Raw genomic sequence first — 20,724 nt, 5'->3', positions numbered from 1 at the left:
CTTACTTAGATCTCTCATACAACAATTTCATAGGGCAGTTTCCGGAAGTTTCGACAAACTTGACTCAAATTTTCTTTTCAAATAATTCTTCTAATAGTCAACTAGTCAATAAGATTCCTTCCAATCTAGAATATCTCTTCTTATCTGATAACTTATTGAATGGGACAATACCATCTTGGGTGTATACAATACCATCTTTGCGTGTCTTATTTCTTGGTTATAACCAATTCACTAGGCATATTGGTGAATTCCGGCATAACTCATTGGTTGCTCTTTTTTTGAATAATAACAATCTACATGGTCCCTTTCCATTGTCAATCTCTAAATTGGTGAGCCTTTTTAACCTAAGAGTTTCCTTCAATGATTTAAGTGGCAATGTGGAGTAAAAGATATTCTCAAAGCTCAAAATGTTGACTTACTTGATATGTCAAATAACCCTCTCCTCTCACTAAGCTCCTTCACCTTTGCCACCAATATCTTGACCAAAATTTTCTCATTACAATTGTCTTCTTCCAACTTAACTGAAATTCCACACTTTTTATGAACTGCTGAATATATAGGTTACTTAGACCTTTCCAAAAACCAAATCCAAGGCCTTATTCCGAAGTGGTTTTTGGAGGTGGGGAAGGATTCTTTGTACAATTTGAATCTTTCATACAACTTCTTCACAAGTGTAGGACACCTTCCATGGAAGAACTTGAGATATCTTGATTTTCGTTCTAACTTGCTTCAAGGACCATTTCCAGTACCTCTACTAGGCATATCTTTCTTTTCAGTCGCAAGAAATAAAATAACTAGACATATCTCCTCCTTGATTTGTAATCTCAGTTCTATTGAGTACCTTGATTTGTCTTATAATCACTTGAGTAACATGATTCCTCCATGTTTGGGAAACTTCAGTGATGATCTCATAGATTTGGATTTACAAAATAACAATCTTAATGGCATCCTCCCAACGAAATTTGCAAAGGGATGTCGCTTGAGAAGTCTTAAACTCAATGGCAACCAATTTGAAGGGTCATTGCCACAATCATTAGTCCATTGTAGAAAGTTGGAAATTCTAGATTTTGGTAACAACAAGATTGATAGCACCTTCCCTAGTTGGTTGGAAACTCTTCCAGAGTTGCGGGTTCTTATCTTGCGATCAAACAACCTTCATGGTGCCATAGGCAATCCCAAGACCAAATTCTCGTTCCCTAATTTGCGAATCGTAGACCTCTCTCACAATGACTTTCATGGTCTTTTGCCAACAAAATTTTTCAAGTATTTAAAAGCAATGATGAATGCGAGCACAGACAAAGGTAAATTGAAATATATGGGTGATAGTTATTATCAAGATTTTGTGACAGCGGTGATGAAAGGTATTTTTATTGATTTGGTGAAAATTCAAAGTCTATTCACAACCATTGATTTCTCCAACAATAATTTCAAAGGAGAAATTCCAAAGCAAATTGGAGAGCTTCGATCACTTAAGGGGCCTAAGTTTTCACACAATAATCTTATAAGTGGTATGCCTCCATCGTTTGGAAATTTGACCAATCTTGAATGGTTAGATCTCTCCTCAAACAAACTCATAGGTGAAATTCCTATACAATTGGTAGGTCTCACATCACTGACAATTTTAAACCTATCAAAAAACCATCTTTGTGGACAGATACCTCAAGGTAAATAGTTCAATACCTTTATGAATGATTCTTGCAATGGGAACCTGGGGTTATGTGAATTTCCAATGACAAAAGCTTGTGGCAATGATGTTGGACAACAACAACCACCACTACTATCGAGATTTCTAGAAGATAATTTCCAATTTGGGTTTCAATGGAAAGTTGTATTGTTGGGGTACTGTTGTGGATTGATGTTTGGATTGGGATTGGGTCATCTAGTGTTCTTAAGTGAAAAATAGAAATGGCTAGTGAATATTGTTTATGGAGAACTACATATTGAGGTACGAAGATGCAAGAAGAATGCTCATGGAGGAATTTCTTGAAGAAGAAGTTGGTGGATGCAAATACTAACAACAACAACAATAACAATAATAACAATAACAATAACAATAACAATAACACCAACAACAATAACAATAATAACAAAAACAATAACAATAGAAACTCCTAGTTTGAAAAGACTTATTCAAAACCTAACCCATCTAACTGAACTTCTGTCACATCAACAATGGTATAAAAAGACTTTAACATTTTTTTTTTTAATGAAAAACTTGTAACTTTATTAAGAAGAAGATAGATTCAGTACATCATGAGTAATGGCTAACTCAATTAGCAAATGATTTTCCTCTATTCATGTTACAAAATTATCACCATTGACTATATCTTTGGTGTGCTTTGCCAAAAAAATGTGCCAACCTATTGCTTTGTCGCCTTACATAAGACACTTGAGCTAATCTAAAGTCATGAAATTTCTAAAATACCCCAGCTAGTATATTCGAAATACTCACAGGTGGAGAGCATAACCCCAACAAAGTATCAGACACTGTCTTAGAGTCACATTCAAAACCCCAACCTCCATGGTTTTAGCTTCAATCTCTAGAGGCCCCAACAGTTGATGGATTTTCTGACTCAACGATGCCGTTACCTTGCCATCATGGTCTCGAATCACTACTCCTACCCCAGACTATCCATCTTGGTTAAAAACTGCTCCATCCACATTGGCTTTGTAGTTTGGTGCACTCGGCTAAGACCGGACCTCCTTAATACTATCCTTTGGCTAAGAGACTGAGTCATTTGCTGTTTGAAACTCATCTAGCAGAAAACAAGCTTTCTGCACCACCTCAGAAGTAGTTGTCTATCACTACCATGCCTAACCGCATTTCTATTATGTCACATGCACCATGCAAACATCAAGACTAGCTCTAAAATTTCATTACCAACATGCTGGACGAACATGAGATACCAGACCAAGTTGACAAACTCATCATACCAGACTCCCTAGGATTCAAAAATAATACATGTTCGTAACCACACGTCACAGGTAGTCTAACACTCCTAAAAAATATGCCCACTATTTTCTCTCCCCGACCCACAAGCTTCACACATATCCTCACCAATAACTTGATGATGCCTCATATCCACCTTAGTGGGGATGATATTTTGACACACGCCATGCAAAGGATTTAATCTTGTTTGGCAGATTCATACCCTAAATTCGTCTCTAGAAGGTTTTGAGTTTTTCACCATTCGATGGTCCTTCCTTGTATGCCTCCTTGAAGTTAGCCACTGCAATCTTGTACGCGCTTTTGACGGTGAAGCTACCATTTGGAGTGAACCCACACTAACCTATCCCTTGGCAAGTGAGAGCTCAAAGGGATGCTCAAAGGGTCTGTTGCTGCGCCACTTAGGCCGGGGTTGTAAACGCGGCCATAGAAAACGCGGCTTCAGGTCTATAGCCGCGTTTTCGGTGTCTATAGCCGCGTTTTTGAAACGCGGCTATAGACCCCGTTTTTTGTAGTGGAAGTTTGGCGCACCATATTGCAAACCATCATGTCTCCATGTTGCATATGAGCGAGTTTTATTTGCTGAATTTATATGTGAAACCCATCTATATATGAGAGGAAAGCATATTATATTGAGATCCTTGGTAGAGTATGGGTAAGAGTATCCAAAAATATGGATTCATTTTGAGATTGATGAATTAGACATGTAATTAAATAGATAATAAAATAGTGAAAGTTAAACCTTTGTTTAAATCTCATTTTAAAAAAGTGATGATGATATGACAAAATCTAATTCATTTTGTTCAAAATGAATTAAAAGGATTTTTGCAATTTTATAATGCAATTACCTTATGAATTTTAGAGGATCCTAATCTATAGTATATTAGATGTCTTGAATAATTTTGCAAGGAAGAGAGATAAAGAGACGTGTTGGATTTCATCTTGGTTTTATGATATGTTATTTCTTGCTAAGTTTCCTTTCTGATTTTTTATCTTTATCTTTTTTTTGATAAGGTTAAAATTTGATAATCATCTCTCCCTCATATGTAATTTCCTTTTCTAGTTTTTAATGAAGTTTTTGTATTTCATAAAAAAAAAAAAATTAAATATAGAGATAAATTTTTAATTTTAATATTTTTTATGAAAAAATTCTGATTAATACCGTGTTTACTGGAACTCTTTGATAAAATTCTGATAATCTAATTTTTAGTTTCGGATTAATATGACTTTTTTTTTTTTTTTTGGAGATAACGGATTAATATGACTTGATGATGCATTGCAAGATATATATATATAACACCGTGTGTACTGGAACTCTTTGATTGTCTTGAATAAAGTTTTGCTGATTTTTCCAATTGTTTGACCAAATTTACTTGGGATAAATAAATAAATACATATTTTTCATTGATGTTATCAATTTTAATTTTATCTGTGGGATTCAAAATTCAAAGTGTTTTACCCTTTTGCTTTCAAAGTTATATTTTTATGGGATTAAAAAAAAACCTTAAATGAGAAAATAAACATTAATCAAAGTTATATATTCTCCATCTTTGTAATTCTTTTAATAATAAAATTTTGTTGATTTTCAAGGTGACACATTATCAGAATTAGCTTATAACTCCATGCATATGTAGATACACTTAAAAATATATAATAAAATGAATAATATAATTCCTACATATATATTTTAAATACTATTGATAGTCATTTTTATATTTTGTTAACTCTTTAAAAATTTTTGTAAGAATATTATTAGGTATAAAATGTAAATTGTCCAGTTTTTAAAAAATTATTGTGAAGCATTTTTTTTTATGATTCATTTATTCTAAACTCTTTGGTTTTTGTACTTAATAACTCATTTGGATGAATATTTATGATATGGTCCTACATTTGATTCTAAAATTAAGAAAAACTCTTTAAGAATAAATAACTTAGGACACATGACGCATAATTGGAACTCTAATTTGAAATTCTAATTTAAGTTTCTCTCAACTTCACTTATTATTATTATTACTATATATATATATATATATATATATATATATATATATATATATATATAAAGATTTGATGAGTTTTCTTTTTTAGAAAGGAATTTGGATGAGTTTTCTTTTTGGGAAAGGAATTTGGACGAGTTTTGATATATTTTTCTTATTTAGTTATTATAAACTTAACATAGGAAACAATATTTTTCTCCAAAAAAAAAAAAGCATAGGAAACAATATGACATGTGTAAGTTTTCTTGTACAAGTCCTACGCGAGCTCATTTTAAATTCAATTCATGAAATTTTTATATTTCAACTAAGTATAATTTTCAAATAACAAACTTACACACAAAGAAGAGGGAATGTGGTTCTAATACAAAAGCACATGCAATTAAGTATTTTTTTTTAATGTTAAAGAATTTCAAAATTTTGATAATTATAGTTTTATAAAGAATTTAAATTATGTAAAAATGTGAGGTATGGGATTAGATATATTTAAGGGATTTTTTTTTTCAGTTTGACTATTTTATCCATTAACTTTTAATTTTATTCCAATATTTCTTTTAACCATTCCTTGAAATACTTTGTTTGTCCTTAATTTGTGTTTTTGGAAAATCAATTTGAACTAAATAGTAAATAGCACGGGATAGTTTCAGAAATATTGAAAAGTGGACACTAAAATTTTTTATTTCAATCATATATAGAGAAGAGATAGAAATCAAATGTACACTTAAAGCAAGTACTTGCTCAAGATCCATGATTTTAGGGTGCAACTTGGTCAGGTTCTACTTTTTAAAATTTTTTTTTTTAATATTCTTTTTTGAGAATCGGTCAGGTGCTACCTGGCAACGTGATTACTGGGTGTGGTTTTGTTTAATTTGCTCTAATTGTAATTGTTTGCCACTTCTGTGAGATATTGGCTTAACTAACTATGAACCTACACAATTCTGGAATTTTTTTTTTTCTAAATAAAAAAGGGCCTCTTAAGTGTGGACTTATTAAACACACGTTTCATGACAACAATAAATAATACTATGTATACCATCGGAGATTTGATAGGACTACCAGTGTGAGAATAATACACGCAATTATGGATTTATGCTCTATCATCACACCCATTGAGAATTTGAAAGTTTTTTTTTAAGCGTTATGTAATATGCAATGTTTTTTTTTTTAGTTGCACTCACCTAAAAGAATTAGAATGGGGTTTATAAAATTTTAAAAATGGATTAATTATATTTTAAAAAAAGAAATGAAAGTTATTTAAAATGAAAAATCATTGTATTCACATCCATGATGGTGGGAGATTAACTATGTAAACAAGAATTGTAACAAAGTGGGTTAATGTCTTGCAAGATCTACTCAGAATATAGGAAAATCAAATGTATGTATTAAAGAAAAACCAGATTATACACTTTACAAAGATGTAATACACATGAATGAATGAAAAAAGTATTGTTTTCCTATAAACAACTAATTTGCAATCTTTTTTCTTTCTTTCTTTTGTTGAGTTACACTGTAGGAATGGGTTGCTTTTAGACCAACTTGGCAAAAAAAAAAAAAAAAACCAATACACACTTTAAAATCATTAGAGAATAAAGTTGTGCGAGGATCCTAAGATAAAATTTATAGGAAATCAATTAAAATAAAAAAATATTCATTACTCAAAGCTATATATTCTCTCAAATTATCTATCAAATGATAGGATTGGCCTCTCTTTAATCTTCATCCAGCTTGACTAGAGCATATGATTATAATTTGATAACTTTGACTTCTATGATATTTGTCAGTCTAGAAGATTGATGTAAACAATGACATGATTTGAGAATACTATTACATTGTAGTATTAACTATTAAGACTGTGTTCATACAAGGAGGTGATATCCAGTGCATCCATTCTATGCAATGAAATATTCCATTGACTAGTATTAGTATTATATTGGTATGATATTCGTTTTAAGTTTTAATTAAGAATCATATATAAACTAAAGAAAATATTTCAATAACATAATTAAAATTAAATAATAAAAATAGATAGTAAAGCAAAATATTTAAATTTGGTTTTAAGTTATGTAAAGAATACAAATTGTGTAAGTCCAACTTTTTAAAACAAAAAATTATGACAATAACAAAACTTAGGTACAATACTTAGGTTCTATTATTTAGGTTCTTCTCTTAAAATTCAACCACATAGTTTTTTTCTCATGAGATGAAAGTACATTTTTAGTTAAGTATAATCACATGACTGAATCTAAAAAATAGGAGTTTAAGGAATACCACCTAAGTATTGTACCTAAATTTTACTCTTATAATAGATTATAAAATTATTCTAAAGAAGCAATGAAACACCTTTATGTATCTTAAAATTATGGTAATACAAGTCTAACCCTTATCATCAGTACCAACCCTATATTTCAAGAGAAAGCCAGGTCATTATATTACCATTCAATTCAATTCGCATACAACATTGAAAAAATCAGACTTTTTCGCATCTTACTCATATAATATTTGAGATAATGCTCTACTAGACAGAAAATTAATGTATACTCTCCTCATATTTACAAGGTAACTTACAGAGGGGTGAGTGCCACCTACTATGAGGCCCACCCCTTTATGAGAGGGAATCAGCATACTTTCAGATTATAAATAACAAGTCCTACTATGCCCACCATAACACGAGACTTATCAAGAGACTTATCCATTACCATTTGCACACACTGACCCCTCTATCTTACTCTCAAACCTTTTTGTTTTTGGTGCTATTATCTTACTCTGAAATTATATATATATCAATTTTCATGCTGTGCAAATTTCTACAGAAAGGGGTTGTATTGTCATACTCTATGCATCTTTGTTTGAACAATCCCTAACATTGCAACTACATGGATTAAAAAAAAAATTGATTTTTAATGAATTGCAGAGGCGGCCCTTAAGTGAAATAATTCATAATAGAATTTTCAAAATAGTTGGCTTGATTGGCGGAATATAATTTTTAGTGAATTTTCTTGAAATAATTTCTTATTCCATGTTCTGTCTACTTCATGGCCACATTTGCTATCAATCCTGCTATGGACACAATAAAATTTACCAAAATTTTAATACTCACTCACATATTCGCTTCAATTGAACTTCACCACAACACAAATGCAAAGGCAACTATGTGAAAAAATTAGTGAAATTTTCTGCAGCTACATATTTACTCATTTGCTATTGTCAGGGGCTGAGCATTTTCCGGGTTGGGTCAGGTTCAAACCCAACCCAAAAGCCAACCCGACATAGTTGACCCGCAATCACTCTCACCCAAAAACCCAAACATTCGGTTTGGGTCGGGTCTCAGGCGGGTATATAGCGTCCAAGATCTTCAGCCTATTGCATCTTCTGTCAAAAAACTAAAAAAAAAAAATGGCTGTTGTCTCATGTGATTGCTTTTCCATTTTCATCAGCTTTGTGTATCTTTTGCCTCTTCTTTTGTCTTGCTGCACCAGCAGAGTTCTGAACTCCAAATGTAGAAGTTGAATAATGCTGCAGACCCTCCCCAAGCTAGAATGTGAGCAAAAGGAGTCCATTAAGCAAAAATCTTCAAGGTCAAGGATTTTTCAAGTGACTTGAGAGCATATAAGAAATTTAAGAGCCTAATGATGCAAGTCTTGCATTTTATTTTAAAAAAAAGAAGCAACAAATTAAATCGATATTAGCTCATCATATGAAACAAGTGCAACAACAATCCGGCCTTAGTCCTAAAAATTTGGGATCAACTATGGATCCTTCATATACTAATAAGGGGTCAACCATGTGTATAATTTATCGTCATTCTATTGAATGTAAAGTCATACTCTACAACAATGAACTGTAAAATTGACCATGCTGCTACCTATCTCTCATGTGGATGGTAAAATTGGGTCTCATCTAAGAGCTTTTGCACATATGACAATTTCATTAGATTCTTATGCAGGGGATTTGAGCAACCTTGCACCATTCTTTTCCTTTCTTCCTTTGGCATCATTCCTCAACAAAGACTTCCATAGATCAAAGATAAGAAAGGGAGATATAAGGCCTATTTGTTACCATTGCTTGAGCTTGGCCATTGAATAACTCATGCTTGAAACCAATGCCCTTTCCATATAATTGAAAACTATCAATGCCTCTTCATGGGTTGCTCAACTAAAGGTTATTCAGCCAAAAATACATTAAAAAATGTCCTTTACAATTAGTAGGGAAAAAAAAAAAGCAAAAACATTCAACACCAGGGATATCCCAATAGTCTACCCTATTGAATTGAAAAGCAAACACAGCAAGAAACTAGTTAAGATGTTGGGCTAAAACTAAAAGAGCAGCACAAGAAATTGATACTTTTCAGCAATAGAGAAAACTTGTGTGTGTTTACTTTGTGCTATTCAGAAGTTTGCAATAGAGAAAAACTTTCAGCTGTACAAATTTCTTTCATCATTTTGAAACAGGTAACATGTTAGAGAGAGAGAGAGAGAGAATTCAGCAGCTACTAGAAGGTACTGAAGCAGCACTAACTTTCATCTGCCTTGGTGTCTTCCTGAGATTAAATAGCCTAACATATTGCCAGGACAAATCCCAATGTCTCATAAAATATTCTAAACTTGTCAAAAATGAGCAAATCATCAAAAATATATATGATGGAAAATTGTTAATCATTCCCCCAATATTCTGTTTTTAAATTCAAGTCCAACACTCCAACTGGAAATGTAATGAGTAGATAACGAGGCAGGAGCAGCTCCAACAAGAATGAGAGTAATGGACTCTTTGACATGAATGAACTTTTACAGTAATTTGAAAACTACTAGACAATTAGGAGTTTATACATGATACAAAAGGATCAGCAGTTAGCAGTGGCATGAAGTTGATGCTGGGCGTGTGAGCACTAGTTATTGACCTCTGAAAGTGACACTGCAAAAGAAAAGGCAAACAACTGAGCATATACAATGAAATTGCCAGATTGAAAATCACCAAGTTTTTAAAAATTATGGTAACCGTTACATAACTTAATGCTTCCTTTTTTTTCTTTTTCTTTTTTAATTTCCTGAGATCAAAAGCTGCTTCTTGAAAAATAGCATCTCTTACATAAGTGTGCTGAAACTATTTTACTAGAAAGCTTTATCTTTTAATTTTTCAAATAAATAAAATCTAAACTTTCTTATGTATATTTTGAAGTTTCTCTTTCAGCTATATTTACGAAAGTAAACTAAAATTATGGTATCTTGACATATAATATGTAGACTCAGTGGTTTAAGTCATGTGATGCCTTTATAGAATAAGGACAAGGGGTATTTTGACCTAAAAGTTCGGGAGTCTTTTGCATGTTTCCCTAAAAAAAATTGAACAAAAGAAGAATGGTAATATTAGTGCACAACAAGTACCTGGGCATGCAAAAGCCCTTCTCAATCACAACTCATGTGATCACTTCAAAGTTAATCTCTATGAGGGGAATATGAGCAATCCTAGGCCACTCTTTCCCCCTCTCTCTTTGACAATCTTGCTCTAACAGAGGGCATTGGCGGATATGTAGAAAAGAAAGAGAGGTTGGCAAGCCTTCTTTTGGTAAGCACTGAAGCTTATAGCAAGAAATAATCTCCAAGCGTTCAAGAGAGATGAGTTGTTGAAACCCCTTCTTGTCAAGTGATTTTAGATTAGGAAAAGATGAGATAGAAAGAGAGGTAAGAGTTGCAGGCAGCAATGCCTCCTCTGGAAATGTCAATACTTCTGTGTGTTTAGTACGAATGTGGAAGCTTCTAAGAGAGTGAAGACCTTGCAAACCCCATTCCAGGCGATGGGAAAAGAGCTTGTCACAGAAGCAGATGGCAAGTGTTTTTAAATTAGAGGGCAAACCATCATCAGGAAATGATTCGAGTTCTGGACACCATGATAATCTCAAATCCACAAGAGATGGGAGGAGAGCATGCATCCTTTCAGGTAGGGACTTTAAATTTTTACAATTGATGATGGTAACCTGTGTCAAATTTGGTGCGCACAGTCCTCCATTGGGAAAGGACACAAAGTTAGGACAATTCCTGATTTCCAAAAGAGTGAGAGAAGTAAGATCTAGGTGAGATCCCTCTGATACAGAAAAAGACTCAAGATTTTCACATCCATACATTTCAAGAAATTTAAGCTTCGGATAGAACTCTAACGGAAAAGACCAAAGTGAATCATGGCCACCTTGTAGCCTCAATCTTTCAAGTGATGGATAGCAATGGCCCCTTGGCAACTGTAAAATACCACAGATTGTAAGTGATTTCAATGTAATGAGTAGAAAACCTCTTGGAGGTGATATCATTAGCTCAACAAAGGACTGTAGTATGTGGCATCCTTCAATTGTGAGACTATGCAGTTGAGGTGGCAATTCTTTCAATAGTACCTTACTACAATCTTTTAAGTTTAATTCATGAATGGCCAGAGATAGTGGAAGTGACACAACAAGTTGTTGACATTCTTCAATGGTAAGGTGGGTTAAAGAGGGAAGTTGGTTAGGCAAGCCACTGCTTAGTTTGGGACATCTAATTATACAAAGCTCTTGGAGAGTAGAAAAAGCTCCGCCTACATCTTCACCTTCAAATAAAAGCCATTCTTGCCAGTTTGGCATCTCTGCAAAGCTTAACTTTTCAAGGGATCTGAATGGCTTAACTGTAGAAGAACTATTCCCATAAAACTCACGGTCCACACGTGATACTTCATGAAAACCTGCAATTGAGAGCTCCTTAAGGGAAGGAAGCTGTCCAAGAGGAGGCAAAAGGGAGCAATATTTACAATTTACAAGATTAAGGGACAACATATTGGAGAATGAACAATCTCCTAACCAGAATGGAAATCTTGTGCCCCCATAAAATTCAATGGTGAGAGCTTTCAAGTTTGTATGAGGACAGAACTGTTCAAGCACACTTCTTTCATTTTGGGAATCCTTACTATCATCACCCCATTGCAAAACTAATTCAGACAAGAACTTCTTATCCTTCAATTTAGCCTCCGTAGCATCTCTAGCACAATCAATTTCTTGCAAGTTAAGTATCGACAATGTTCCAGAAAGATGTTGAAGCTCCCCTAATTCCCCAATTCTGTACCCACTGTGTTTACCCACAACAAAAGCAGTTAATTTTTGAAGATTTCTCAGTTGACGCATTTGCAATGGCATCTCTTTCAACTTTGTTCCAATTATATCCAAATGGCGTAAGTTGACTAGTTTTCCCATTTTGGCAGGCAACTCAATGAGGAAAGAACATCTGAATAACAATAAGGTTTGTAAATTATACAAATTGCAAATAGAATCAGGTAAGCGCTTGATTGAAGTGCGATTGAGATTCAAATAACGTAGATGCTTTAAATTGCCAATAGAATCAGGTAACTCTCTTATGCTATGATAGCCAGATAATGATAGCACCCGTACACACTTAAATGTCCGCAATAAATCATGTGTTACTGTGTTTGCCAAATAATCAAACTGACTCAATGAAAATGTCGAGGATTCTAAAGCCAACAAGGTGCGCAAACCCTTAGCTTTGTAGGAGACCTCAAATTTCTTGGAGGTGTCAAATTCAGCTCTAAAATATGACAAATGCCGTGTCTTTGCTGTAGCTTCATCCGATTCTTCAATTTCCAACCTCAAACAGAATTCTCCAGATATAAACTTTGCTAAGTCGTTGACAAGGTCATGCATTACAAAAACTAATTTGTTGTCAGCTGATCGTTGAAAAAATGACCTTGATACTAGATCATCAAAGTACTGTTCACCTATTTCTTCCAACCTCCCATTTCCTTTGGATTGCTGCAGTAGATCTTCTGCCATCCACAATTGAACTAAATCCTCCTTTTTGAATTTATAATCCTTAGGAAAGATTGAGCAATAAGCAAAGCATCGCTTTAGATATGATGGGAGATAATGGTAGCTCAATCTTAGAGCTGGTAGAATATTACTTTCACCTTTTGGTAAGTCCCATATATCACTTTTCAGAATTTTATTCCACTGTTTTGGTTCTTGTTTAGAGTGTAACAAACCCCCAAGTGTTTTTACAGCTAAAGGCAAGCCTTTACATTTCTGGACAATTCTTTTACCAATTACCTCAAGGTTTGGATATTCATGGGAGCTTCCATTTTTAAATGCATGTTGTGCAAATAACCACCAGCATTCTTCATCTGACAATTGCTTTAAAAGATGAGTTGAAATAGGGTGCATAATTGCTGCAACTTTTTCACTGCGTGTTGTAACAATGATTTGAATCTTTCGTGCCCCACATCTAAAAATTCTGAGTAACTCGTCCCAATCAATATAATTCTCATTCCAAACATCATCTAATACGAGAAAAAAATTCTTTCCTGTCAAGGTCTCTCTGATTCTAATTTGCAACAAATTCAAATTTTGAATGTCACAAGCAGATAGAGTTACCTCCTCAAGAATAGTTTTTGCTATTCTAAAACTATCAAATTTTTCAGAGACACAAACCCATGCTTTGAGATCAAAACTCATCTTTACTCTGTTGTCATTGTATACAAGCCGAGCAAGAGTTGTTTTACCAATCCCACCCATACCAACAATGGGAACAACACATATTTCATTGCTACTACTTGCTTCATCTGATTGCAACAACTTAAATATTGCCTCCTTATCAACATCTCTACCATGCACACCATATTCTTCTGGGCAAGAAGTTGTTAATTGTCGTGATGGTACTCCACCAGCAACTTCTTTCAGACCAAGGACACCCTTTTGTTTTGTAATATATTCTAATCTTTCAATAATCGTTTGTAGCTCTGATTTTATCCGTTTGTCAACTGGAATAACAGAAAGAGAGATGAGGTCCCATACCTTACTTGTGCAGGTTTGAGATTTAACTTCTGACTTGCATTGCAAGGCTTCAGTGGCAATCTCATCCAAGACATCCTCTGCATCATAAACAGCATCTTTAAGCTCGTCCAGCCACTCTTTCACAGCTGGGATTGTAATTTGCTTCTCCTCTGCATCAGTGAGCACAGCATTAGCAGATAACAGCACTAGCTTCAACTTTCTTAGCAACCCATCAAGCTTCCTTCCTTTGAAATAGTCTAAAACCTCAGGAGAAGCCACTCTTTCTACCGCCACCTCAATGATTGCAGATACAAGCGCTTCTCCTAGTAAGACCCCTGCCATAATTTCTTCTTTGTGTAAACGTGAATTGTGAATATTAAGTTTAAGACAAAGGCAAGAGAAAGCAAACCAATGAAATGAACTCCACACAAGAAAGAGATATTTGTGAAAATGTTTGCTGTAAACTCTTAAACCATTTCTTTGTTGACTATTAAGCCTGTGAGGCAGAAGTCCTTACCTTTTTCTTTCTTTTTGTGTGAAAGAAAACTTTTATTACCAGAAAGAAACTACAACAACACAGCCTAGGCAACTTCCACCAAGATGAGATTAGCAAAACTAGGTGGGCCGAACCCCTGATCAAAAGAGCAAAAAAAAGAAATATCAAGGGACCACCTAGCTAGAATATGAGCAGCATGATTAGCACTCTGTTGGTGGGTTTGAGAATTTGATCCAATGTGCTAACTGCTAAGGGAGTTGAGAGTTGTAGGCCATTGCACCTTCTAGGAAGGAAGCACAATAATTACATGTCTCTTTAGTCAATACTGATGGCTATGATGGTTCCCACTTGCTGTAACATTCTTTAAAAAATTTCGCTCTCAACCATTCAGAGCATCCACTTTTAGTCAATTTAGCAACCAATGATCTAAAAACTTGTTAATGAGAAAGTAGTGGGGTGGAAAAAATAAATTTGAGCAAAGTTAAAACAATTTGAGTTTGAGCTCACTTGTAATTTAAGGTTTTGTTTGGTTAGAGGTTGGAAAAGTGGGAGTATAAAAAATGGTCGGACAAAGAAAATAATGGAAAGATAGAAAATATTTTAATTTATCTTATTATTGTTTAGTTAGGAGTGAAAAAATGCAGGGATGGAAAAATTAAGTTTGTATAAATTTACTCATATACCCTTATTAAAAAATAATGGCCAATTAAAACAAAAAAATGACAAAAAATAAGCAATCACCAAATTTATTAAAAAATAAAAATCATGTCCCAAAAAAAATCATGTCTAGTTAAACCAAAAAAAAAAAACAACTATCACATCCACAGCCCAGAAAAAAAAAAGGGCAACATCTAGGAAAAGAAAAAAAAAAGCATTTTTTTATGAAAATATTTCCTAAACTAATACCATTAGGAAATTTGTTAATTTTTCTCTTCAATAATATAATTCCATGTGTTCTAATTTATTAATGATGGTCTAATCACAATCCTTGTCACATTATTTATTTATTTATTTATTTTTCATAATGAATTGTTATAAACTTATAATAAGGAGAGGAATTTAGAATACTAATTTTTCTGCTAAATGAGATCAAGTTATAACATTAAGTTATAATATTCTTTGACACCATGCATAAATGCCAAATATTTAGAAAAGTGTAGTGCTTATTGCACACCTGTACATAGGTTTGCAAACAAATAAAGATGTGCATTATCTTTAACTCACATTTTCAATTGTTGCACACTTGTGTGCGCGTACACAACGTGCAAGAAGTTTTTTTAATTAGAAAAAACCAAGAAGAAGCCAATTTCAACTCCGGTGCCAAACATATATAAACCACAAAATAATTAAATAATAATAGTAGTAACTCAGAAATATATTGAAAGTTTAGATTTGTGAGAAAATACACAAGCTTGTTTAGATCCCAAATTAAAAATTACGGCTAAATTGTTTTTACTTAAACTTAACAAAGTATAGAACAAGAGTAAATAAGCGCAATGAACCAATAACACTACTCTAAGCCATATTCAACCACAATGAACAATACAAGTAAAGTTCAAAGAGTAGGGAAAAGAGAAGCAAATACAAAATAACACCAAGACGTATTATCGAAGAGAAAATCGAAGAACTCAGTGAAAAAATTCTCCGCAACCTTTCAAGTTAAAATCAATCCACTAGAGAATAACATTGGAGTACACGAATAACAAAAGACCCCCAAAACTTAGTCAACCCCATATACTTGAGCCCTCCAAGCTCCTACTACCAACGGACTTCTCGGAGTTTTGTCTTCTCTAGATTTACGGATCTCGCAGTTCAGCCTAATTGCATCCGCTACTAAAAGGCTCCTTCCAATACTTCCCAACAGCACCAAAACCTCACTTAACACTCAAATTGGGTGTGGTAATTGTTTGGGCTAAAAACCTCTTAAGGATTTAGAGATGGAGAGGTAGGAGTTGATGAAAACTACAAGAAAATGTGTAGATGATTGTGAGTATAACAATCTATAACTCTCAAGTGCATTTGCTAGGGTTTTCTCTTTAAGAAGCACTCTTTACAATTCATAAGTAATAAGGGTATTTATAGTGTGGGTAAAGAATTTGGTAAAACATCTTTTTGCCAAATAGAGAGTTTCACAGGTACCTCGCGGGATGGTCATTCTCGCAAACTTGATAGCCTGGTGTGACTCTTTAGCTTCTAGTCATCTGTTTCACATGTGACCTTTTTGCGGTTTACTCTTCTCGCGAGCTAGTCGTGAACTGTACTAATTCATCTTTGAAGCTTGATTCTTCACCAATCTCTCACATTCATCCCTTACAAGTAAACCCACATAAATACAGGAAAATGATTGAAGAAATTACAATCAAATTTGGTACAAAATTAAAGCCAACACAAGCTAATTATAAATCACAACTTTACACATATATTCATCATTGAGTTAAGCTAATTGGATGGATGTAATACTAATTAATAATTGTAGCAATTCAAAGACCCAATTTCTATTTTTTATTTTTATTAACTTGTATTGCATATCTCAAATACGCTTGTAGCACTATAGTAGTAGTCAACTGCTTTGAGTAAGGATGGCTATATTTAATGGGTAATGGATGCTCAACCCGATTTGAAAATTTTGAGCATTATCTAATATATCATGGGTAAAGAGAATTGGGTCGGGTTTGGGTAAATATTAAAATTGTTTTATTTGGGTTTGGGTATTACTCGTATCCAATCTATTTATAAAAAATAAAAATAAAAAAGGAAAAGAAAAAGTTTTCAACTATTTTTATCAAGGGAGTCAATCTCGTACCGGAGACTGTACCGGTTTGACTAGTGCAACGATATATTTCAGTACCATTCAATACCGGTGTACCGTTTTGAGTTTACCGTTATTTTTTATATTTATAATATATATATATATATATATATATATATATATGTGTGTGTGTGTGTGTGTATTATAATAAATATAAAAGTTTACCATAAAACATTACTTCAATTCAGAACAAATTATTCATGGTTTTAGACTTTAGAATCAATTAAAAGAAAAAAAAAACACAATATAAAAAATAGAAAGCTTAATTGTTCATTGCATTCTAAGAAAACAACTAATACTAATAAATTAATGTAAATAAGTTATCATTCTGCTCTTAAAAAAATTCAAAAATTACAAAACTTTAAAAAAAAAAGAACTTTTTTCTGTACCAACCAGTATTGCTCGAAATTGGCCGATACATGGTTGGTATGGCCAGTATTTAAACCGGTACGAAACGTTAGCGTTTCGATACCGGTATACGTACCGGTACGGTATCGACTACATTGATTTTTACACAAACTCTATTAGGCTCTTCTCAGTAGAGTTTAAAACCTAATTATTGGTAGATTTCCTGGAAAAGGCTACAACTTGGGCATTAATTTTTTGAGCTAATTCTAAAAAGCTTTAACTTCAACGTACGGTTCAAAATTGTAAAATAGACCTACAATTATATGATGCAAATATTCTCAATGAGCACACAGCAATCTAACATAAGCATGACAACTTGATATTTAAATAGTTTATCATGAAAAGTAGGACCAAAATGTCTAAATGTATCACAACAGACAAAAAAAGCAAAGAAAAAGAAAGAAATGCCTGATTCTAACCGAGTAAGTGACAAAATTAGAGAAATAGTTGTAGTATCAGACTTACACCTGGTCATTAAGCTAACAGTTAGAACCCCTTTCATATTAAAAAAAAAAAGAAAGAAGAAGAAGCTAGAACCCCAATACACACGTGATATTATCAACCTTTACTTTGCAACTTGATGTTGGTTTGAAAACATTAAACATGGGCTTTACCTAGTTGATCATTATTTTTATATGCTAATCAATCTATTTGTTTAAAATGTAATCCTAGTTATCTATCTATAATCAATCTATTATATATTATAAAGAGTAATGTTATAGCCACAAACTATTTTACAATATTTTTACAAAATATTGATGTGACCAAATTCTTATTGATTTTCATCTAGGTTCACTATTAAGAATAATACTACAGCCATAAACTATTTTAAAACATTTTTACAAAATATCGATGTGGTCAACCTCTTATTGATTTTCATCTAAGCCTAGCATTAATATTATTTTTTTCATTTACTAATAATCACTCATCAAATCAGCAATTTGTAAAATAATTGCTTCAAAGAATTTTTCCACAAATTTACATCTCATTGTAATTTATTTATTTTTTAAATTAAAAAATAAACTCAGTCCCACCAAAGGTGCATCACTCCCTAATCCTAGTCTGCACCATCATGGTCTCATGTTCTTAGACGCTGAGAAACTGGGATAAACATGTTTGTTAACATATATAGTGTTGTGGGCTTTAGGCCCAACTAGTTTACTTGTTTAGCACTCTTGTATAGCACTCTTACTTGTACTACACTCATATTTACTTATCTTTGCACTCATATGCCTCACATATAAAGGCGAACTCATGGTGTATATTCTTTCGGTGTGAAATACAATACTATTAAATTCGCATTATTTCTAACACGTATCGAGCCCTGCTCGACCTTTTCTTAGCAGCTTGTCTTTATTCGTGTAACTCCGTTCTCAATATTGCTTCCATTGTCCACGACAAGCCGCGACCTTTCGCCGTTGAACCTTCGAGTCTTCCAGACATCGTCCTCAGGTTCCGGACCTGCAGCAGCCGCCGTTGAGGAGTCCGAACACTGCAAAGACCACTGCCTTTTTTTTTCGGCACCGCCGTGAATATTGCTCTGAAATTTTTTTTTTCAAGGTACCACGAAGATCGTCTTGCTCCGATCTATCTTTTTCGTGAAAACCTCACAGTTATCGGAGTCTCCACGCGCCATACTGATCCTGCTAACGTCAGCCTGCCACGTCAACCTGCCACGTCAGTCTGCCACGTCAACAAGCCACGTCAGCCTGCCACGTCAGCAAGCCACGTCAGCTACCGTTGACTTTGACCGTTGACTGTTGACCGTTGACTTTGACCGTTGACTTTTCAGGAGTTGACTTTTTCAGTCCAGGTTCTCCTTACTCAGTTTTTCGCGTAGATTTCATTTTTGCAATCCATTTTTGCATATTTTGCTTCTAAATGAAGAATAAGGACAGGTCTTCTTCCTTTTGCAACAATCATCGCAGACGATCTAGTAAACGCTTTTGCAATTTTTGCAAACGTTTTGGCCATAATATTGAGACTTGCTTTCAGCGCAATAAATCAGTTGTTTCAGGTTCTTCTGCCACTATTGCTAACATTGAGAGTGTCCAACCAATGGCTCCCGTCTTTGCACAGTCTAAGTCTTCAGGTCGCACTTTCACCATGACCACAGATGACCTTAAAAACATCATCGCCAATGTCATTCGTATGGTTGGTAATGCATCTTATTCCTCTTCTCTCTCAGCTTTGTCCGGTATGTCTCCTTCCTCTTGGCTTATGGATTCTGCTTGGTGCAATCACATGACACCTCACTCGTCCTTATTTTTACGAACTTAAACCCGCACCACACCCTCTTACTATTCACACGGCAAATGGTTCCACAATGTCTGGTCATAATATGGGTTCCGTTTCAACCTTCAACTTCTCCGTTTCTCGGGGTCTTTAATGTTCCCGACCTTTCTTACAATTTGTTTTTACGTGGGACAATTAGCCGAGTTGGGTTATCGAATCATATTTGATTATTCGGGTGTATTGTGGCGGGATCCAAGGACGGGACGGGAGCTAGGGACCGGTCCCGAGTTGAGCGTATGTTTCCGTGGACAACCTTCGTCTTCCACTTGTTGCTCCTCGTTTCTATTGCCGCAAATGCTCGTTGCGCTTCCTCTATTCCTTCTCTTGCTCTTTGGCATGCTCGACTTGGTCACGCATCTTCTTCCCGTGTACAACAATTGGCTTCTAGAGGTTTGCTAGGTTCGGTGTCTACGAGAAAATTTTGATTGTGTTTCATGTCAATTAGGAAAACAACCAGCTTTGCCTTTCAATTCTAGTGAATCTATATCCCTTTGATATCTTTGACCTTATTCATTCGATGTTTGGGGACCTTCCTCTCGTCTCTAGTATTGGTGGATCTCGATATTTTGTTGTCTTTGTTGATGATTACTCTCGCTATAGGCGGATCTTTAATATGAAACATCGTTCTGAATTATTGCAAGTGTATTCTAATTTTGCAAAAATGGTTGAAACTCAATTTTCTAAACGTATCAAAATTTTTCGATCCGATAATGCTCTCGAGTACACTCAATATGCTTTCCAAGCATCTTGCATTCCTATAGCCTTGTTCATCAACTAACTTGTCCGGTACCTCTCGGTAAAATGGTAGAGCCGAACGAAAACTTCGTCATATTCTTGACATTGTTCGTGCTCTTCTTCTCTCGCCAAAGTTCCCTCGCTCCTTTTTGGGGCGAAGTACTCTTCATCTTTGTTCATACTATTAATCGCATTCCCGATCCCCGTCATCCAAAATCAAACTCCATATGAGCGCCTTTTTGGGTC

At 34.2% G+C, this 20,724-nt stretch overlaps 1 protein-coding gene and 1 pseudogene across 1 annotated transcript; one reads left to right on the top strand and one right to left on the bottom strand.

The window, feature by feature from the left end:
* Nucleotides 1-1,987, top strand: part of LOC142615622 (receptor like protein 27-like) — a 2,961-nt pseudogene extending 974 nt beyond the window's left edge.
* Nucleotides 1,988-9,563: 7,576 nt separating this feature from the next.
* LOC142614798 (putative disease resistance RPP13-like protein 1) lies at nucleotides 9,564-14,432 on the bottom strand. The gene is made up of 2 exons (XM_075787432.1): nucleotides 10,320-14,432; nucleotides 9,564-9,849 (listed from the first exon to the last, which is right to left on the bottom strand). The coding sequence occupies exon 1, from the start codon at nucleotides 14,075-14,077 to the stop codon at nucleotides 10,352-10,354; it is 3,726 nt and encodes a 1,241-aa protein (XP_075643547.1). The 5' UTR covers nucleotides 14,078-14,432; the 3' UTR covers nucleotides 9,564-9,849; nucleotides 10,320-10,351.
* Nucleotides 14,433-20,724: the final 6,292 nt, after the last annotated feature.

The sequence above is a fragment of the Castanea sativa genome, chromosome 11 (assembly GCF_040712315.1).
Source record: "Castanea sativa cultivar Marrone di Chiusa Pesio chromosome 11, ASM4071231v1".
Classification (NCBI taxonomy): Eukaryota; Viridiplantae; Streptophyta; class Magnoliopsida; order Fagales; family Fagaceae; genus Castanea; species Castanea sativa.
Note: the sequence above shows the minus strand (reverse complement) of the source record. Positions and strands in the feature narration are given on the sequence as shown.